This window comes from Oncorhynchus gorbuscha, linkage group LG01, assembly GCF_021184085.1.
Source record: "Oncorhynchus gorbuscha isolate QuinsamMale2020 ecotype Even-year linkage group LG01, OgorEven_v1.0, whole genome shotgun sequence".
NCBI classification, from domain to species: Eukaryota; Metazoa; Chordata; class Actinopteri; order Salmoniformes; family Salmonidae; genus Oncorhynchus; species Oncorhynchus gorbuscha.
Genome location: NC_060173.1, coordinates 70909245 through 70932620, shown reverse-complemented (window position 1 = coordinate 70932620; position 23376 = coordinate 70909245). Strand labels below are relative to the sequence as shown.

Sequence of the window (23376 nt, the reverse complement as noted above, 5' to 3'; positions counted from 1 at the left end):
CATTGAATGAGAGAGAACAGGGAAGACAGACAGATAGCGATTTGTGCTTTTTGAGGTCGGTTCAATTTGTACAAAATAATCATGTTTTCAGGCTTGATCTGATTCATCATTACAGAAACTGAGAAGTGATCTCAGAAAAATCTATGAAATGGAATTCAATTCATTGAAATATCGGTCAATTAGTTGTTTAAAAACTTGAGATTTTTAACAATGAGATTTTGGATAATCACTCAGCACTAAGAGACAGCAAAAGACTGTCATAATGATTATGGTACAAAATACAGTTACCTTCTATTAAAAAAGACGAAGTCCGAGTCTGGATCACAATTTTTATTTACAAATGTTATTGAACAACATTTGCCTCAATCCCATATATTATATATTGTTTCTCTGGCAAAAATTATCTTAACATCTCAAATGTAAAAGATTCATTCTATTAATGAGAAAGAACAACAACTCCCCAATAATAGCTCACTCTCTCTAACCAACCATGCCATTGTTTTAAATATCTTTTTGAATCCATTTAATCTAAATATTCTTCCCACCATCACAAACAAAAAAGGCACAGATGAAAAGGAACCCCAAAGGAGAAGAAAACGCAGGCTTCCCTCGGCCGAGCACAAAAACTTTCTAAAATATGAAGGAATCAGGATCAATAACCTTATGGACAACACCAACATCAATTTCCAGTATTGTTTCCAGCTAGCGTTGCAAAATTCCCCAAACCCTCCATCTGGGATTTCTGAAAAACCTGGGAACTTTTAGAAAGTTTTCAGAATTTTCCAAACCTACTTCCAGGTAAAACTCTCAAACTTACAGGTGCATGCACGTCCCTCAAAATGTGTACAAGCAATTGGTAATAATAATAATACTTTGAAATAAACATGTTAACTTTTTTTGTCAATCTCACCCTCTCATGGATACAGTAATAAGAAATAATAAGATAGTAGTTCATTGAAGAATAAGGGCTTTTTGCAGAATCATAATACACATTAATACATCTAAACTTGTCATCTAGCAAAGTGTTACGGCTTGTTGTCGTGATTGCAGTGTTCATGGGTTGTTGTCAAGAATGGTCTCTTCCTGAATCTGCTGTAGTACAGCGATGTCACATGGAGGTTGGCTGTCCAGCTAGAGGGGAAAGAAGATAGAGGTTATAACACTAAATCAAATGATAGTATTCGATAACACAAACACAGCATATCACTAAATGACAAGGCACAACTAAACATAATATAACTGACACAACAGAACACATAGTAACAGGAACGTTGTTACTATTGGTGATACTGGTCAAATGTGACTATGGAGTTTTATAATCTAGTTGCCGCACTTTTCAACTGGTACCCAGCTGAAGTCAAAGTCAAACTCACTTTTGAATCGCGTGTAGCAGGAGTTACAGTAGAGCTGTCGGCTCCGTATTCTGACCTCAGCTCCGGCCTCCGATCCTCCCAGGTCGGACTTGCAGTCAATGCACTGGAAGGTAGGGAGAGAGGGAAATGGTCATTGAGGGCTAGGCCAGATCCCTCACTCTCAGATGGGGAGCTGAGAGGACAGTTGCCCTCTGGAGAAAAGATGAGTTGCACAGACACAAAAGGAGCAGCCAATGGGAGAGCAGTAAGAGATATACCTGCGGAGCCACAGCCAGATACACAGAGCCAATGAGAAACACCTGACACTTGACTGACAGCCAGACCATTGAGATGAGTGAAACTGACAGTTCAAACCCAAGCATACATGTAGGGACTTTTGGAAGCTTGTGATGTCAGAAGCCCCAGGATGAATTAATACAAATAAAGTGTGTTGGTGTTAGGAAATAGTAAGATTGATTAGTGTGGTTTAGAACAAATGCAGTCAGATTTCATGACACATTCAGAAAACCATGAAAACAATGTGCCATTACTGTTTGCCATTTCTGTAGCAAGTTATATAGCTTAGGGAATTTGGAAGATAGTGTATTTTTCAAATAACTGAAAAGTTAGTGGAAACATTACTCCAGTCAATATCATTGGAAGTTACTATCCCTTTTGGACTTCTGTTTCCTTGGTTTTGTATGTGCCGTTATACAGGATCAGGTCAGATTGTGACCCCTTCATGCTCTTTAGGGTTAGTAAGACATTGATCAGGGTCATGGTATCCATATTAGGAAAGCCTCATTCTGTTGATTAGGTTAGTACTGAGATGACAAGATAGGTTTAGTCTCTGTAATGGATCAATCACGACCTCAGTCTCCAGTTCAGGGAGGTCTGGTCTTGAACTTTGAACTCTCACCTTGAAACAGGTCAAATGATAACAGAGTCCCAGGGACTCGATGATCATGGCGGCTCCCTTGCCCAGGACCGTGTCACAGAACGTACAGACTTTCTTGCCACTCACTGACCTGAGATTACAGATCGCAGAACCGTGACTAGACTGGAGAACCCAGAACACACACACAGACTGGATAACCGAGATTACATTTACATTTTAGTCATTTAGCAGATGCTCTTATCCAGACCTTGCTCAAGGACACATACAGATTTTTCAACTAGTCAGCTCAGGGATTTGAACCAGCGACCAACCAACCAACCCACACACACGTTCAGGAAGAGGAATTGGGTCAAGTGTCATAATTATTTATATGTTTTATTTAACCTTTATTTAAAAAGGTAGGCTAGTTGAGAAAAAGTTCTCATTTACAACTGCGACCTGGCCAAGATAAAGCATAGCAGTGTGACAAATACAACAATACAGAGTTTCACATAAAAAACTAACAGTGAATAACACAATAGAAAAATATATGTACAGTGTGGGCAAATATAGAAGATTAGGGAGGTAAGGCAATAAATAGGCCATAGAGGGGAAATAATTATAAACTCAGCAAAAAAAGAAACATTCCTTTTTCAGGACTCTGTCATTCAAAGATAATTTGTAAAAATCCAAATAACTTCACCGATCTTAAATGTAAAGGGTTTAAACAATGTTTCCCATGCTTGTTTAATGAACCAAAAACAATGAATGAACATGCACCTGTGGAACGGTCATTAAGACACTAACTGCTTACAGACGGTAGGCAATTAAGGTCACAGTTATGAAAACAAAGAAAAAAAATTCTGGTTCATCCTTGGGAGAAACACCTGAAGGTACCACGTTCATCTATACAAACAATAGTACGCAAGTATATCACCATGGGACCATGCAGCCATCATACCACTCAGAAAGTAGACGCGTTCTGTCTTCTAGAGAGGAACGTACTTTGATGCAAAAGTGCAAATCAGGCCTCCCGGGTGGGAGATACTGGGTTCGAGCCCAGGCTCTGTCACAGCCGGCCGCAAGCGGGAGGTCCATGGGGCGACACACAATTGGTCTAGCGTCGTCCAGGTTAGGGAGGGTTCGGCAGGTAGGGATATCCTTGACCCATCGCGCACTAGCGACTCCTGTGGTGGGCCGGGCGCATTGCACGCTGACCAGGTCGCTCGGTGCAAGTTGTTTCCTCCGACACATTGGTGCGGCTAGCTTCCGGGTTGGATGCGCGCTGTGTTAAGAAGCAGTGTGGCTTGGTTCGGTTGTGTTTCGGGGGATGCATGACTTTCAACCTTCGTCTCTCCCGAGCCCGTACGGGAGTTGTAGCGATGAGACAAGATAGTAGCTACTAAAAACAATTGGATACCACGAAATTGGGGAGAAAAAGGGGTAAAAATTCTAACAAAAAAGTGCAAATCAATCCCAGAACGACTGCAAAGGACCTTGTGAAGATGCTGGAGGAAACGGGTAAAAAAATGATATTTTCCACAGTAAAACAAGTCCTATATCGACATAACCTGAAATGCCGGAAGAAGCCACTGCTCCAAAACCGCCATAAAAAAGCCAGACTACGGTTTGCAACTGCACATGGGGACAAAGATCATACTTTTTGGAGAAATGTCCTCTGGTCTGATGAAACAAAAATAGAAGTGTTTGGTCATAATGACCATTATTATGTTCGGTGGAAAAAAAGGGGAGACTTGCAAGCCGAAGAACACCATCCCAACCGTGAAGCACGGGGTTGCCAGCATCATGTTGTGGGGGTGCTTTGCTGCAGGGGGGACTGGTGCACTTCACAAAATAGATGGCTTCATGAGGTAGGAAAATTATGTGGATATATTGAAGCAACATCTCAAGACATCAGTCAGGAAGTTAAAGCTTGGTCACAAATGGGTCTTCCAAATGGACAATGACCCCAAGCATACTTCCAAAGTTGTGGCAAAATGGCTTAAGGACAACAAAGTCAAGGTATTGGAGTGGCCATCACAAAGCCCTGACATCCATCCTATATAAAATTTCTGGGCAGAACTGAAAAGGCGTGTGCGAGCAAGGAGGCATACAAACCTGACTCAGTTACACCAGCTCTGTCTGGAGGAATGGGCCAAAATTCACCCAACTTATTATGGGAAGGTTGTGGAAGGCTACCCGAAACGTTTGACCCAAGTTACACAATTTAAATGCAATGGTACCAAATACTAATTGAGTGTATGTAAACTTCTGATACAATCCAATATCAATAAATTCTCTCTACTATTATTCTGACATTTCACTTTCTTAAAAAAATCCCCTAAGACAGGGGATTTCTACTAGAATTTAATGTCAGGAATTGTCAAAAACTGAGTTTAAATATATTTGGCTAAGGTATTTGTAAACTTCTGAATTCAACTGTATATTTAATCAATATTAGAATAAGGCTGTAATGTAACAACATGTGGAAAAGGTCAAGGGGTCTGAATACTTTCCAAAGGCGCTGTATAATATTATATTGGTCACAAAATGTTTGTTATTATAATTTTAATTGAAAAACTAAGCCTTGAATCAGGTGTACGTTTTGTGTATTAATTCATAAACCATGTGCCATGGAATCGGTACATCGAAAATCTCCAACTATTTTGTAACCTGTATGGCGCACTTGTAATTTTTTTTGTCCTTAAGAGAAACTGGTATAACTTTTTATTTATTACAATTTTCTTTAACCGATTTTGGTCTTTAATGCAGGGCCGACAGACAAGTTCCTTACCTTCTCCCTCTTCCACTTGCCTCATCTCGTTTTGTAGTAATGCTGTAATCAGTTGGTTGTCATTTTGGATAGAGCAGACATTTGCATACATTTTTTCACAAAACTTTGCATAAAAATGTATTGTCGTGAGATAATTTCTTTTGGGATATGAATACAGAGTATGTCCAGTTCAGTCAGACAATTTTATTGGTAAACTACACGATACTGTAAAAGTTGTATTTTTTTGCGATCCAATATGTAATAATTTGGTTGTAATCAGGTTAGAAAAATTATCGAGCTCCTCTACGAGGCTGTGCAGGGATCCAAATTGCAGATTTAAAAGAAAACAGGAATCGTCAAGGTACAATGACACCTTTGTTTTTAAGCCCTGGATTTCTAAACCCTTGATATTACTGTTGGATCTGATGTTAACAGCTAACATTTTGATGGCCATAATAAATAGATATGCCGATAGCGGACAACCTTGTTTTACTCCTCTTGACAATTTAATACTTTCTGAGAAGTAGTCATTATTTACTATTTTACACCTGGAGTTACTTTCATAACTTTAAGCCATTGTATAAGAGATTCTCGAAAATTGGTGTTACCCGTTAACCCCAGATCTAGAATCAGTCTTTTATTTCCAATATCTGACACTGTATCAGTGATTGAGAGCAAATCTACCTACTCAGTTATTTTGTTAAGCAGTATTCTGCATTGCGATTGGACATTGGATGTTTTACCTGCTGCGTTGCTGCGATGATGGGCGTGAATCGATTTCGAGGCCAGAAGGAGGAGTGGGGGAGGGAGATGGCGATGGCGAGCATTGGGACCGGGAAGACGGGTTGCTCCCCCCGGCCCCTCTGAGGGAGCTCATGGAGAGGGAGGAGGGCAGGGTGGCTGAGCCGGGACGACCACCGACCCCTCTGCCGCTGTTGCCACCACCGCCACCACCGATGGACGAGGTTGACCACGATGAGCGCCAAGAAGAGCGGGGCGCAGTGTCCAGGTTGTCCAGAGACTCACCTCTGAAATGTTGAACACATTAGTGGATGTTAGTGGGTTAGCGTAAGCACCCAAATATCGTGAATAGCACAGGCCAACATGTTTCTTACTTAGCCAACTATTTTGATATTGACTCCTCTGAAAACATAAAACAGACCGGCATCCAAGGCTCGAGCCCAAAACTTTAAAGTAACTAAAAAAAAATGTACTCCATTTTTTATTGTCGGTTATATAGAAGATGTTTCAGAGTCATGTGGCGCTATCCTAATACGGACAGCGTAACATAGGCCAGCGGAGCTCCAGCTAGAGTATACCTTCTGATAGGGTTAATTAAGCCAGCCTGACTGGCCCCATCTATCATTCAACACACACAGTGTACTGTACTGATCCACCACCCCCACACCCCCGGGCCAGAGGAGCCACTGTCGAGCACCTGCTGATGAGGCTGGCAGTGGGGTCCTTGCTGGTGGTATTTCCCTGGCGGATCCAGCTGTTGTCTGTGGTCAGTTGGGTCTTCTTCTTCATCTCCTGCAGGATCTGCTGCCTCTCTAGCTCTGCCTGGGACTGGCTCTGCTGGCCATTCCTCCACGATGCCTCGTCCAGCCCACCGCTGCTAGTCACTGTGGACCAATGAGAGAGGAGAGGAGAGGGAGTCAGTAAATAAAGACGAGAGCCAATGGGAGAGGAAGGAGTCAGGAGATGAGAGCTTATGATTTATCCATCGATCAGGAATCAAACAATCAGGAAACAACAATACGACCAGTGATTCATGATCAAGACAGTTTGTAAAATCTGGAAGTGCATGCCAAACGCGATTAATCGCCTGAGCTGGGTTGCTTAATTGATTGGGTCCAACATTGATTAGACAGGAGTGGTCAGGAGCGGTCGAGGAACGGCAGAGTCCGTGAACCACACCTCTTTCTGGCTCTCTGTATCGCATGGCATTCAGGATGTTTCTCCTCTCCAACTCCAGCTCGGACGCGGCCTGGAGACTCTGGGCCTTTTTGTCTGCTTTACGTCTCAACTCCTCCTCCAGTAACTTCTGGGCCATGCCCCCCGAGCGGCCATACCAGCCTGGGCACAGTGTGTTCACACTCACTGACACAGTGGCACAGACACAAACCACTAGCTTGGCTAAAAGTGTCTGGGTACAGCCTCTACAGATACAGATGACACTCACTGACTTCTATTCATAGAGTCGCATTGTTGCCTTTGTGATGAACATTCTACACACTGCAGCCTTATTGTAGGTTTGATGAAAACGCGCTTTCGTTAGACAATACATTTTACCATGACAAGTTAGTTAGCCTTAATTCTTGCACAGCATCCAGCCTAGCTGACACAATTCTTTCCCCTCTGGCCTCCTTTAAATCACCCTAATTTTGGCCATCCTACAAGGGTAAAAATTCCAATAACTTTTGAATGGATTATGATAGAGACATGAGGTTTGGACCATTGGTTTTCTTAGAGGAGTATCTGCACAATTATATTATTTACCCATTGTTCAAAATATCTGTTTTTGATTGGACAACATACATATTGGTGACCGACTGATGACTGATGCCCAGTCATTCTGAATGGAGGCTAATGACTGTTTCATCTAAATTATACTATAGTGATATTGCTCAAGTACGCAAAAAATTAGTAGGACACAACTTTATTTTCTAATTTACTTTAGAGAGATGGCAATGTTGCCATTTGCTAGCACAGTTTGTAAAAAAAAATTGCTAGAAATGCTAATGCTATCTAGCAAAAATGCAGTGCTGTCCCCTCAATCTTAGCTAGCTAAAGTTATACTGCACCTAAAGTCAATCTGGTGATATAAAAAGAATGACAAGACGTTCCTACTAATTATTTTCCTCCTTTTGAAATGTCATTGTGTTTCTAAGCTTCTATAATGCACTTTAGATTAAATCTTCATCAGCACCCATTGAGATTGTTCAAGAGAACGAACGTTCAACACAATGAAAAAGTGCAATCCATGAATTGCCAAACGCACGCTAGTGCCACGGTACACACACACACACACACACACACACACACACACACACACACACACACACACACACACACACACACACACACACACACACACACACACACACACACACACACACACACACACACACACACACACACACACCACCCTTGCTAATGTGAGCAGCTAAATAATGTGTGGTTCAACTTCCACCGAAGGTGATCCATGCCTCCTGTCAAGAAGGATGAATGAATATTGATGAAGACATAAATAATAATACATTAATAATAATTAATCCCCACTGACTTTTAGTCTCTGATTTCTCCACGTCATCTAGCTCTGGAGTAGATTTGGATTTTGCCCTGCAAGACACAAAAAACACATAATTTGCAAATAATCAGTAATATTAATTATCTCTCAAATCAATGTACACTGGAAAACAGATTAATTTGTACAGATTAAATGGTACCATATTCCCTACATACTGTAGTGCACTACATTTGACAGGGTTCATATGGCTCTGGTCAAAAGTAGTGCACTGTAGGGGATAGGGTACCATTTGGGATGCTTCCTTGGAGTGAAGTACTGTTTACACCCTCAGGTGTGCTTGAATACAGGAAGGTAATAACATGTATTTTCAAATACGTACAGTCCAATATATTGTATCCGGCTGGAGCAGCCTACTATGTACTTTTAATGATCAAATCAGAGAATTAGATATACTGTGAGCTATGGCTATGGGGCACATTATGAAACATGGAATAGACTGGGAGATGTAGTGGCCTATATTGGGAATAGGGTGCCATTTAAGACAGGTTAACGCCCAGGTTAACACATGGGGACATGGTTAAGTATTGACACTTAGAATATACTGTATTAGTTATAGGCTGACCCATGCCTTGTACTTGCTAGTAAGGGAACGCTCAACATTTTCAGAACTGGGACCCGGAGAAAAATGTGGGAAGGCCATGTTTTTTCATTTTCAGTCAGTCAGAGGCTTTACAATTTTTTTTTATTGTCCAGGGGAGGGTCAAGTAATTTGTAACCGATTACATTTCAATATTGGTCAATGTTGCCCTTCATTCCTGATTTTTTGGTGAACGCGCAATATCAGGTGCGCCTGTGGTCTCAATCAAATGATCCATAGCATACATGGGGCGGCAGGTAGCCTAGTGGATATAGCATTGAGCCAGTAACTGAAAGGTTGCTAGATTGAATCCCTGAGCTGACAAAGTAAAACTCTTTTCATTCTGCCCCTGAACAAGGCAGCTAACCCACTGTTCCTAGGCTGTCATTGTAAATAACAATTTGTTCTTAACTGACTTGTTAAATAAATGAAATAGTAATACAGATATACTATAGGCTATTGTAATTATTCACCTACCTCCTCATGCCTTTTGCACACAATGTATATAGACTCTTTTTTATTTTTTCTACTGTGTTATTGACTTGTTTATTGTTTATTCCAGGTGTAACTTTGTGTTGTTGTCTGTTCACACTGCTATGCTTTATCTTGGCCAGGTCGCAGTTGTAAATGAGAACTTGTTCTCAACTAGTCTACCTGGTTAAATAAAGGTGAAATAAAAATAGATACAAATAAGCCTGGACAATAAGAAATACATGCTTGAGAAGCACAGCACAAAGTTATATTTTTAAGAAAATGTACTTCCTTCCCGAGTTTTTGCACTGCTGGTTTAAATAAAATGAGGCTACATTGCATGCACACTGTAGTGGATCGGCTATCCCAAACATGAGCTCTGACTGGCCTGCTCTGGCTGATGTAAAACATTTTGTGCTGTGTAGCCTACAGTGGCACTTCAGGAGTAACAATTGATCGGAGATGGACAGCGCTCATGTGTGCTACTTAGGCTAAACTCGAGAAGACCAAATTTAATTTAAACTATTTTAATTTTAATTTGACTAACAACAATAGCGCTTTGTGTTGGAGCCTATTTATTTCTATTTAAGAAACAAGGAGGTACGCCTACCTGTTAAACAAATGAAATGATAGGCTACTATACACGATTTGTCACCCAATTCCTTCTTGGTCGATTCATAACATCTCTGCGCATTACTAGTGGCAGGGTAGGCTAAATACATACAACAGAATAGGCCTAATTAAAAGAATGGTGATAAAGGAACCGAAATATGCTGGGCAGAGCATTCCCAGAGCTCATGCTTGAGTGGCACCAGAGTGATTTTGGAGATGGAGAGTGGGTCTTTTTTTGGAGTGTTGACCCACTGCGCCAAATTAAGCACATGCGACGCCCCAATCCACTCAGCTCACATGCTCTGGTGTTGCACAAAAAAAAATATTATGCTCGTCTATGCTCGTCTCCATGTAAAATGACGTAGAATTGCATGAAATGTGTTTATAAAAGGCTAGATCTGACTCACACACACTCAACGGATGTCTAGGCTGGACCTTGGCATACACACACTGACCTGTCTGCCATTGATATCTCAGGCTGGACCTTGGCATAGCCACAGGAGTCCCCCACCCTGCCATCCAGCAGAGAAAGGGTTACGGGGTTACAGCAGTAGCAGAGAGAATATAGATACGGGGTAGGGGATACAGACAGAAACAGAGAGAGGGTTACGGGTACAGAGACAGACCGACATGGACAGACGGACAAATAGAGAGGACAAAACACAGGAAGACCATTAGTGGGAGTTTGAGGTTACTACTCAATGTAAAGTAGACAACAGTGCAGGCAAAAAAAAAGGTTATTGATGCAATGATAATGTTTACAAATAGCCTTCGAAGCTTAAAGCACAGATATAACACACACAAATCTTAAAGCCTTAAAAGCACTAAAATAATTTCTGTAATGACAAAAGTCAAGATCGACAGGCTAGAATAAAAAATATACACTATATATACAAAAGTATGTGGACACCCCTTCAAATTAGTAAATTCAGCTATTTCAGCCACACCCGTTGCTGGCAGGTATATGAAATTGAGCACAAAGCCATGCGATATCCATCAACAAACATTGACAGTAGCATGGACTTACTGAAGAGCTCAGTGACTTTCAAAGTGGCACCGTCATAGGATGCCACCTTTCCAACAAGTCAGTTGGTCAAATCTCTGCCTGGTTAGAGCTGCCCCGGTCAACTGTAAGTGCTGTTATTGTTAAGTGGAAACGTCTAGGAGCAACAGAAATGGTTTGTCGAGATCGGTGTGGAAGAACTTGACAGGCAAGCACAGAGCCCTGACCTCAACCCCATAAAACACCTTTGGGATGAATTGGAATACGACTGCGGGCCAGGCCTAACAGCCCAACATAAGTGCCCATGGCTGAATGGAAGCAAGTCTCTGCAGCAATGTTCCAACGTCTAGTGAAAAGCCTTCCCAGAAGAGTGGAGGCTGTTATTGCAGCAAAAGGGGGACCAACTCCATATTAATGCCCATGATTTGGAATGAGATGTTCGACGAGCAGGTGTCCACATACTTTTGGTCATGTAGTGTATAATAAATGTAAATAAAACCTTGGCTCTATAAGAAGGTAACTAGCATAAGGCAGAGGCACTAGATCCTCAAACATTTGAAACTATGACACAATGAAGCCATTGAGCAGAATCAAGTAAAATTATATATATTTTGCAGTTGCTATAGTATACATTATTGTTGATAGCTTTGCCTTCATTTTTCTTATTTTTGTCTTTTTATTTTATTTTCTAATCCTTACATTTAGTTTAAAACATGTAAGACGATGGAAATGGTATTTTGTTTCTTTTGATATTTTTTGGTATTTATTTATTAGTGTACTTGCTTCAGCAAGACCACTACTGTTATCTGGCATACTTCTCTTTATTAGTGTGCTTGCTGAAAGTATTTAACAGCTTAAACTCTAGATTTGTCAATTTATCCTTCTTCCACTACCATAAAAATAGTTATACTGAACAAAAATAAAATGCAACATCTAAAGTGAACAAAAGATCCGAGAAATGTTCCATATGCACAAAAAACTGTTGTCTCTCTAATTTTGTGCACAAATTTGTTTACATTCCTGTTAGTGAGCATTTCTTCCATCCACCTGACAGGTGTGGCATATCGATAAGATGATTAAACAGCATGGTCATTACACAGGTGCACCTTGTGCTGGGGACAACGCCACTCTAAAATGTGCAGTTTTTCTACACAACACAATGCCACAGATGTCTCAAATATTGAGGGAGCATGCACTTGGCACTGACCACACAAACTGTCAGAAACCGTCTCAGGGAAACTCATCTGGGTGTCTGTCGTCCTCAGGGTCTTGACCTGACTACAGTTTGGCATTGTAACTGACTTCAGTGAGCAAATGCTCACCTTCGACGAAGGAGAAGTGTGTTCTTCACAGATGAATCTCAGTTTCAACTGTACCAGGCAGATGGCAAACAGCGTGTATGGCGTCATGTAGGTGAGCGGTTTGCTTATGTCAATGTTGTTGTGAACAGTGCCCCATAGTGGCAGTGGGTTTATGGTATGGGCAGGCATAAGTTAAGGAAAACGCATTTTACTAATGGCAATTTGGATGCACAGAGATACTGTGACAAGATCTTGAGGCCCATTGTTGTGCCATTCATCCGCCGCCATCACCTCATGTTTCAGCATGATAATGCACGGTCCCAATGTTGCAAAGATTGGTACTGAAAATTGGAAGCTGAAAATGGCCCAATTCTTCGATGGCCTGCATACTCAACAGACCCATTGAGCATGTTTGGATCGACGTGTACGACAGCGTGTTACAGTTCCCACCAATATCCAGCAACTTCACAGAGCCATTGAAAAGGACTGGGACAACATTATACCGGCCACAATCAACAGCCTGATTAACTCTATGCGAAGGAGCTGTGTCACGCTGCATGAGGCAAATGGTGGTCACACCAGAGATGGACTGGTTTTCTGATCCACTCCACCTACTTTATTCTTTTTTTAAAGGTATCTGTGACCAATAGATACATATCTGTATTCCCAGTCATGTGAAATCCATTGATTAGGGCCTAATGAAGTGATTTCAATTGACTGATTTTCTTAAATGAACTGTAAAATCTTTTAAATGATTGTATGTTGCGTTTATATTTTTGTTCAGTGTGTATTTGGACTGCACGCAAATATTCTTCAATAAATTAACTGGGTGGGATGGGAAGGAGGATTTATGGAAAAGAAAAAGATGATATTATTGCAATTCTCTATCATTGTAAACATCTAAACTAAAAAAATCTGGGTCAAAATAAAAAAGAATTCCTGTTATGAAGATCAAAAATAAAAAAAAACATTAAAATGGAAAGTGGACCATCATCTAAAAGTTGCTTTGTTCATCTACATAATCAATTTGAGTTACTTTAGGATAATTTGGGCATGATGTACAATATAGGTACCATGACATGCCTTGGATTTGTGCCATAAATGCTGAAACGTTAGCAGTGCCAGGGAAACTAAACCAAAGCATAGATTGCTGTGATACCTTGTCTATAGATTGCTTAAGGAAACCAATATGTCATATTGTAATTTGGGTGAAATTTCCCTTTGAAGAAAATATTATTATTATGAACCATTGCTGCTGTTCCTGCATTCTGGCATTCTCCATGTGTTGTTGATTAGCAGCCTTCTGGTGCCTCCTCTCCTCCTCCCTCTCTTCCTCCTTCCTCCTTTGCAATCTCAGCTCCTCCTCTTTCCTCTGTCTCCTCTCCTCCTCCTTTTGCTCCTCCCTCTTCCTCTCCTTCTGAAGACGCAGCAGATCTTGCTGCTCTGTTCTCATCCTCTCCTCCTGCCATCGCTGCTCGTCCTCCATTCTCCTCTTCTCCTCCTGTCTTCGCTGTGCCTCCTCCTCTTCCCTCCTCCTCATCCTCTCTTCCTCCTGGTCCTCCCAGGGCAGGATGGGCTGGCGGAGAGGGCAGGGTAGGCTGATACTCTTGCTGCTCGGCTCCTGAGGAATAGACAGTAAAGGGATAAAGCCAAAGCCAGAGTTTGTACCTCGGTTTACTACCAGAAAATTAAGTTTTGGTTCCTCACTTCTTGGTGGTGTCTGCCCCCGTCAGTCACAGCATCCTGCTGGGCTCGACGCCACTCCTCCTCCAGTTTCTCCTGGTCACGACTGTATTTTTCCTGTTTACAAACACACACAAAGTTTCTCTGGAGCTTTGGTCACCCGCCCCCTATACTTACTGACAACAACATTTAATCGCAATCAAACAACAGGTAGGCCTGATCACAGACAGAGATGAGACAGCTTACAGGGAGGAGGTCAGAGACCTGGCAGTGTGGTGCCAGGACAACAACCTCTCCCTCAACATCAGTAAGACCAAGGGGTTTATCGTAGACTACAGGAAGCAGGAAGAATAGAACAGGGTCGAGAGCTTCAAGTTCCTTGTTGTCCACATCAGTAAGGACTTAACATGGTCCACACACACCAACACAGTTGTGAAAAGGACACAAAAGCGCCTCTTCCCCGTCAGGAGGCTGAAAATATTTGGCATGGGCCGCAGATTTTCAAAAAGTTATACAGCTGCACCATTGAGAGAATGGCTGAATCACCACTTGGTATGGCAACTGCAACGCCCTCGACCGCAAAGTGCTGCAGAGGGTGGTGCGGGCGTCCCAGTACATCACTGTGGCCGAGCTCCCTGCCATCCAGGACCTCTATACCAGGTGGAAGGCTTGAAAAATTGCCAAAGAATTCAGCCACCCAAGCCATAGACTGTGCTCTCTGCTACCGTCCGGCAAATGGCACCAGAGCATCGGTTCTCTGACAAACAGGCTCCGAGACAGGCTTCTACACCCAAGCCATAGACTGTTCTCTCTGCTACCGTCCGGCAAATGATACCAGAGCATCGGTTCTCTGACAAACAGGCTCCGAGACAGGCTTCTACACCCAAGCCATAGACTGTTCTCTCTGCTACCGTCCGGCAAATGATACCAGAGCATCGGTTCTCGGACAAACAGGCTCCGAGACAGCTTCTACACCCAAACCATAAGACTGCTAAATAGTTCATCAAATGATACCAGAGCATCGGTTCTCGGACAAACAGGCTCCGAGACAGGCTTCTACACCCAAACCATAAGACTGCTAAATAGTTCATCAAATGGTTATCCGGACTATCTGCATTGACCCTATCTTGCACGGACTCTATGCACACTCACAAGCCTCTACCCACCCCCACACACACGCTACACTGACGCTCTCACACAAATCCCAACAGGAACACACAGAGTGTACAAAACATTAGGAACACCTTCCTAATATTGAGTTGCACCCCATTTTACCCTCAGAACGGGGCATGGACTTTACAAGGTGTCGAAAGCATTCCACAGGGATGCTGGCCTATGTTGACTCTAATGATTCCCACAGTTGTGTCAAGTTGGCTGGATGTCCTTTGGGTGTTGGACCATTCTTGATACACACGGGAAACTGTTGAGGGTGAAAAACCCAGCAGCATTGCAGTTCTTGACACATTCAGAACCGGTGTGCCTGCGACCGTTTGTGGCAGATTGCATCGTTCTGTCTTTGCACCACACTACCACAAGGGGGAGTTAGAACGCTAATCTATCGATTGTCTAAACTGTAGCACAAATTGACTGTCTTTTCGTAAGGTGTTTTCAGCCCGAGAATCTCTCTTCTCTGTCACTAGAGTCCTGCATCAGGCAACAACAAAAAAAATGCTGGCAGTGACCCTGGAGTCGAGAGACCCGGGTAAATACAAATGGGGGAATTACACTTGACATATGGACTGATGATTTCGAAAAATAGGCACGGTTGGCTTTTTGTTTCTCTTCCTCTAAAAACAGAAATAAATCATTTGAAATAACAAACTGGATTGATTTACCAGTGTGAAAGAGTGATAGCCCCTCTATATAAAGTGACTTCATCTTTGCTGTTGTGAAGAAGTGTTTAATAAAGAAATGTTTTGACCAAGTTAATCTGCTCATGTGTGATCAATTATTTGTGACATTGTGGCTACAACGAATAATGTAAACAAAATAAATCAAATAAATGTATTTGTTTTTACTTACTATATTACATATTGGATCACAAAAAATATAACTTCTATATTACCGTGTAGTTTAGCAGTAAAATGGACTGACGGAGATGTGGACATGCTCGGTATACATATCCTGAAAGAAAGAAATCTCACTCCAATCATTTTTAATAGAAAGTTCGCAAAAATAGTTATGATCTTGCTACCTGTCTATTTGTGGAAAAATCACACTGAATAACTCTTTAGTCAAATCAAAGTTGACCTATTTGCTTCTATTTTTGTCTACACCTACTGATTCTGTGATCACCAAACATCATGCAACCACAACTCAGACACAAGAGGTATGTGGCAAGGTCTACAGTCAATCACGGATTACAAAAAGATTACACCATTATTTAACCAGGTAGGCAAGTTGAGAACAAGTTCAATGGGAAAAAAATTCAGTCTCTCAATGTGCAAAACTGATAGAGACATACCCCAAGCGACTTACAGCTGTAATCGCAGCAAAAGGTGGTGCTACAAAGTATTAATTTAAGGGGGCTGAATAATTTTGCACGCCCAATTTTTCAGTTTTTGATTTGTTAAACAAGTTTGAAATATCCAATAAATGTCGTTCCACTTCATGATTGTGTCCCACTTGTTGTTGATTCTTCACAAAAAAATACAGTTTTATATATTTATGTTTGAAGTCTGAAATGTGGCAAAAGGTCGCAAAGTTCAAGGGGGCCGAATACTTTCGCAAGGCACTGTACCTGCTGGAGCGTTTGCTACAGGTGGGAGATGCTATGGTGACCAGCGAGCTGAGATAAGGGGGGACTTTACCTAGCAGGGTCTTGTAGATGACATGGAGCCAGTGGGTTTGGCGACGAGTATGAAGCGAGGGCCAGCCAACGAGAGCGTACAGGTCGCAATGGTGGGTAGTATATGGGGCTTTGGTGACAAAACGGATTGCACTGTGATAGACTGCATCCAATTTGTTGAGTAGGGTATTGGAGGCTATTTTGTAAATGACATCGCCAAAGTCGTAGGATTGGTAGGATGGTCAGTTTTACAAGGGTATGTTTGGCAGCATGAGTGAAGGATGCTTTGTTGCGAAATAGGAAGCCAATTCTAGATTTAACTTTGGATTGGAGATGTTTGATATGGGTCTGGAAGGAGAGTTTACAGTATAACCAGACACCTAAGTATTTGTAGTTGTCCACGTATTCTAAGTCAGAGCCGTCCAGAGTAGTGATGTTGGATAGGCGGGTAAGTGCAGGTAGCGATCGGTTGAAGAGCATGCATTTAGTTTTACTTGTATTTAAGAGCAATTGGAGGCCACGGAAGGAGAGTTGTATGGCATTGAAGCTTGCCTGGAGGGTTGTTAACACAGTGTCCAAAGAAGGGCCAGAAGTATACAGAATGGTGTCGTCTGCGTAGAGGTGGATCAGAGACTCACCAGCAGCAAGAGCGACCTCATTAATGTATACAGAGAAGAGAGTCGGTCCAAGAATTGAACCCTGTGGCACCCCCATAGAGACTGCCAGAGGTCCGGATAGGAGACCCTCCGATTTTATGTAATACGTGTATCACTAGCCACTTTAAACTATGCCACTTTGTTTACATACCCTACACTACTCATCTCATATGTATATACTGTACTCAATACCATCTACTGCATCTTGCCTATGCCTTCTGTACCATCACTCATTCATATCTTTATGTACATATTCTTTATCCCTTTACACTTGTGTGTATAATGTTTTGGAATTGTTAGGTTAGATTGCTCGTTGGTTATTACTGCATTTTCGGAACTAGACGCACAAGCATTTCACTACACTCGCATTAACATCTGCTAACCATGTGTATGTGACAAATACATTTGATTTGATTTGATTTGACTTCCAGGGCCTGCCTGCTTTTGTGCGGGCTTATTCCTCTCTGTCAGTGGTAGATTTTCATTTTGCTTATACGTATTTTGAATAAGTACGTCTACATTGGAAGCTTTGCTCTCTGCGTCTGACTCCACACCCACCACTACTAGCTTTCGTGACAAACATATACTGAACATAAATATAAATGCAACCATTTCAAAGATTTTACTGAGTTACAGTTCGTTCATATAAGGAAATCTGTCAACTGAAATTAATTCCTTAGGCCCTAATCTATACTCCAGCTACGTCCCCCAAAGTAGGTGAACTTGGGTAGAAGCTTGGCAGAAAATCTATCCGTCTCACTAAGAAATGAGGCCGTTTGACCTGCAGGGAATATAGAGTGGAGGAACAACGAGCCTTGGCCTCTAGTCTACAGCTGCTGTGCAGGGATCAGGTTGGACACCTTTTGAACCAAGGTCTATGTAATGTAAAGTGGAACCAAATGTTCTACTGTGGACACAGATGCACATGAGCCCACACACATGAGCCCACACACATGTGCATACATACACATCATAACAACCCCACCACCAACACCCACTACAGTGTTTCACCTGTAGAAGTCGCTCCTGCTCTTTCTGCCACTTCTCCTGCCTCCGGCGCTCCTCCTCCAGGTCCCAGGACCAGTGGTTAGAGGGAGCGATGGAGGGAACGGGCATCTGACGGAAGAGAGACATTGCCTTTATAGGTCAAACTTATCCTGCCATTACACTAATAACAACATTCTTTCCCCTTATCTGATGCTTGAATACAAGTAATACAATCAACAAAACTATTTGGGTCTCCCCAACCCTTATACATATTTTCATACATTTCACTTGTTTTTTATTTAGTTGTTTCATTGTTTATGTATTAACGTGCTGCCCATGTACAGTATTTCAGTTTCTATGACTAAGATGAGAAGTACAGTAGGTTATTCCTTCCGTGAGCCTTTTCAAAGTGAGCTGCAGACGATTCAGTCCACTCAAGTTATCATAATCATCATCCAGTTTCAAAAGATTGTTCATTGTACAATACTCAACGACACAAAGGTTGGGGAATTCTCTGCCCTGTCGTCAAGGTAACTGGGCAATCAAGGAGTTTAAGGGAGCAACGGATCCTGCCCCTCGGGTGGTAGTTAAATAACCCATAACTATTCCACACAGTAAAGATGTCACTCACAAAGAAGCTGTCATGCTTGAGAACGCAGTTGAGAGCAAAAACCCCAACCACTTTTTTTTTTTTAATTTTTTTTTAGAAAACAACATTCTTTAAATTTGAAATAGTATTACTTACATCTGATATCGCAGAATCTGATCCTCCTTGAAAAAATAATAAACATAATCAAATAGCTCTAATGTTTACAGGTATATCTCAGAGTGTTATACATCATTCAGTATGCTGCCACGTCAAGTGCACTGTTTTTAAATTCCAAAATACTACATCATTACCACGTTTGTCAAGACAACTGAAGAGTTTGCTAAAGCCGGACACAGACTGGCACCTAGGATTTTAGTGTTTAAACTTTTAAAACTATTAAATGGTGTTTAAACTTGAACCAAACCCTCAGCTATAATTTGAGATGTTTTAAAATCAAGCCTGAAGCAAACAAAATGTGTTTTTTAAATTCACCTCGAGTGTTGCCAATAATGCCAAAAGGAGTATATTATTTGACAGAATACCAGTCTTTGATATTCTGTCAAATAGTAGGTACCAACATACTGCATGGTAGGTACCAACATAATGTTGGTGTGGTACCAAAGCACATCACACTAACTAGATCAGTGTATTAACATCTCATGAAAATAAAATCATTTTTAAACAGATCACACAAGATGCAAACAGGAATAGCACACAAAAATCTAAATAAGTCACCAAAAATCATGTTGATATATTGATGCATGCAGAAGCATTAGCTATTAGTAAAACCACAAGAGCACCAGCATAGCACAGCACAGCATGCAAGGTTGAGTGGGAGGGGAGCCAATGTGTGACACCTGGACATCACACCAACATACTATACCACACACCTGACTACACATGGCACCTGAGTTAGACTTGTGATAGTATAACTTTTCAGGCTTAAGAACCATAGATGCACGTACAGTGAGGTCTGAAATTATTGACATACTTGCTAAAGGAGTAAATATGACTGTATCAAATAAATAGGCTAAATTGTGTGCAAAAACAAAAAGGGGGAAATTACATTATTTGGTACTTTCAGTACCAGTTAAAAGTTTGGACACCTACTCATTCAAGGGTTTTTCTTTATTTTTTACTACTTTCTGCACTGTAGAATAATAGTGAAGTCATCTGAACTATGAAATTACTCACATGGAATCATGTAGTAACCAAAAGGTGTTAAACAAATCAAAACATATTTTACGTGAGATTCTTGAAAGTAACCACCCTTTGCCTTGATGACAGCTTTGCACACTCTTGGCATTCTCTCAACAAGCTTCATGAGGTAGTCACCTGGAATGCATTTCAATTAACAGGTGTGCCTTGTTAAAAGTTGAATAGTGGAATTTCTTTCCTTCTTAATGTGTTTGAGCCAATCAGTTGTGTTGTGACAAGGTAGGGTTGGTATACAGAAGATAGCCCTATTTGGTAAAAGACCAAGTCCATATTAAGGCAAGGACAGCTCAAATAAGCAAAGAGAAATGACTGTCCATCATTATCTTAAGTCATGAAGGTCACTCAATTTTGAAAATGTCAAGAACTTTGAAAGTTTCTTCAAGTAAAACCATCAAGCGCTATGATGAAACTGGCTCCCATGAGGAGAGCCACAGGAAAGTTAGAGTTACAGAGTTACCTCTGCTGCAGAGGATAAGTTCATTAGAGTTACCAGCCTCAGAAATTGCAGCCCAAATAAATGCGTCACAGAGTTCAATTAACAGACACATCTCAACATCAACTGTTCAGAGGAGACTGTGTGAAATCAGGCCTTCATGGTCAAATTTCTGCAAAGAAATAACTATTAAAGGACACCAATAATAAGAAGAGACTTACTTGGGCCAAGAAAACGAGCAATGGACATTAGAAGGGTGGAAATCTGTCCTATGGTCTGATGAGTCCAAGATTTTTGGTTCCAACCGCTACGTCTTTGTGAGACATAGTTCCCACCATAAAACATGGAGGAGGAGGTGTGATGGTGCTTTGCTGGTGACACTGTCAGTTATTTATTTAGAATTAAAGGCACACTTAACCAGCATGGCTACCACAGCATTCTGCAGCGATACGCCATCCCATCTGGTTTGCGCTTAGTGGGACTATCATTTGTTTTCAACCGGACAATGAGCCAACCCTCCTCCAGGCTGTGTAGGGGCTATTTGACCAAGAAGGAGAGCGATTGAGTGCTGCATCAGATGACCTGGCCTCAACAATCACGCAGCCTGAACCCAATTGAGATGGTTTGGGATGAGTTGGACCGCAGAGTGAAGGAAAAGCAGCCAACAAGTGCTCAGCATATATGGGAACTCCTTAAAGACTGTTGGAAAAGCATTCCAGGTGAAGCTGGTTGAGAGAATTCCAAGAGTATGCAAAGCTGCCATCAATGCAAACATGCAGTCAGAAAAGGGGGGGGGGGTGGAAAAAGGCATTGGCTTCAAAGACAACCTAAAAACAAACAACAAAATCAAAAAAAGCAGCGGGCCCAACACGGAGCCCTGGGGCACTGCTGAGTATTCAACTTTTTTCTCTCAACCTTCCCGTAATCATCTAAATTTAAAAAACAATTGATCATAATGATTAGGTTAAGTCATAGTTGAGCCAAAAACCTTTATACCAGGTAGGTCCATAGGAGAACCTCTGGGATAGAGAGAAAGAGATGGAAGCCCAGAGCACCCAGCCTCCTGATAGTAACACAAACTATTGATAATAACCCGTCACCAAAACCAGGGCACAGTCAGGCCCTTTTTACCTTGTTCAAAAAACTCTGACCTCCGTTTTAAGTTTTTCAAAGATATGGGTTCTACAGACTCTACGTGAGAGATGGAGAAATCAGAACAGGAACACAGAGTGTAAGAGAGGAGCTGGGAGAGAAACATTGAAGTAATATCTTCTACAGTATCATGGCATGGATAACATCTATCAAAATCTACATTATCCCCCACTGAAAACATAGCAATTTCATTAGGATTACGTCATCACACTCAAAATAAAAACAGATTTATATAAGCTCAGGCCAGCTCTTTCCAAAATGCTCACACAAGCATATCCAACATTACAATCAAACAGAACGTCATAATATCATCAGTACATAATTGAGCAATGAGCATTTCACCATCAAAAACACATACAATCCCAAAGAGAGAATGTTGTCATTGCTTTCTCAAGCTTGTTGATGTTAATAGGCTAGTCATAAAAACTCTGGTTAGTATCTCTACTCTATGCTCTTTACCTTTGTTTTTCACGGTCACCGTCTTGTCACGGGAACCTCCATTCACTCCAATGGATGCCACATCCTGCAACAAGATGAAGGAAAAGCCTGTTGAGAACTGTTTGGGGTTTAATCAATACATGTTATTAAATGTGATCATGCAACTAACAATTATTAACAACAGTTTTTTGCAATTATGTCCTATATCAATGCCCTTACCAACCGTTTCACAACATATTTGCAACTTTGTGATAATGCAATATCTTATCTGGGTATTTGTGAGTAAGAGAAGAAAGCTAACAAGAAACACTTGAACACTATCAACACCATGAGGTCTTCGTGTAAAACTCACAGTGATTTGTTGGATGGCGATTTCCTTGGTGGTTTCTATGGATCCCTGAGATGTGAAAGCCAAGCTGGTGGTTGAGTTAACCGTGGCTGTGTTGGGGGAACCTATAAGTGTTGGATGATGATTCATACTGGTCAGATTGATGGTCTTATGGCTTTTGCACGGCAGGGAAGGTAGGTCTCTGTCCCAGTCTGAACATCGCAGACACATGACAATGGCAAAGAATCAAAGGGGGGTGTGTGTGAGAGAGAGTGAAAGACAATGTATGTGTGTAAGAGAGAGTATGTGTGTGTGCGTGAAAGCACAATATTAGGAAAGGTACTTTAAAAGTACTACTATACAACTATAGGATAAAGTACAGACGCTACAGCTTGGAAGGGAAAATAAGATTGTTTTGTTATTCTAAAGAACAGCGGGAGGATTTAGAAACCACCTTCCCAACCCATGCACAATCTACAAACCCCTAGGATTTACCAACAGGCTCACACGCTCTCCTGCAAAAGTGTCTATTATGCAACGTAATAGACTGATTAATGTTTCGGTGGTGCAATCGTGTTATAATAGCATGTGTAAGCCTGTTGGGGAAAACATACTCTAAATAGGGAAGACAGAAACAGACAGAGATAAACATTCAGAAACAAGCACACACAAACAGTCAGAGAAGGGAAGAAAGAAACAGAAGTACTGAAACACAGACAGACGAAAAGTAAAACAGACAGACAGTCAAAACTGAGCTCCCATATCACTAACTAAAAAGGTTCTCCTTAAGGACCTCAGCCACCCAAGCCACGGTCTGTTCACTCT

The 23376-nt window shown here is 41.5% G+C and overlaps 1 protein-coding gene across 1 annotated transcript in view; it reads right to left on the bottom strand.

Annotated features, from left to right (window-relative positions):
* Positions 1–315: 315 nt before the first annotated feature.
* Positions 316–23376, bottom strand: part of lmo7a (LIM domain 7a) — an 85901-nt gene continuing 62840 nt past the window's right edge. The window contains exons 14-28 of the mRNA XM_046366153.1: positions 22576–22763; positions 22245–22308; positions 21765–21824; positions 19139–19164; positions 18418–18522; positions 13987–14079; positions 13527–13900; positions 10431–10487; positions 8292–8347; positions 6923–7081; positions 6441–6627; positions 5746–6030; positions 2272–2380; positions 1374–1476; positions 316–1131 (exon numbers count right to left, since the gene is read on the bottom strand). Coding sequence (XP_046222109.1) covers positions 1109–1131; positions 1374–1476; positions 2272–2380; positions 5746–6030; positions 6441–6627; positions 6923–7081; positions 8292–8347; positions 10431–10487; positions 13527–13900; positions 13987–14079; positions 18418–18522; positions 19139–19164; positions 21765–21824; positions 22245–22308; positions 22576–22763 — 1889 coding nt within the window. The 3' untranslated portion in view covers positions 316–1108. The remainder of the gene's footprint in view (positions 1132–1373; positions 1477–2271; positions 2381–5745; positions 6031–6440; positions 6628–6922; positions 7082–8291; positions 8348–10430; positions 10488–13526; positions 13901–13986; positions 14080–18417; positions 18523–19138; positions 19165–21764; positions 21825–22244; positions 22309–22575; positions 22764–23376) is intronic.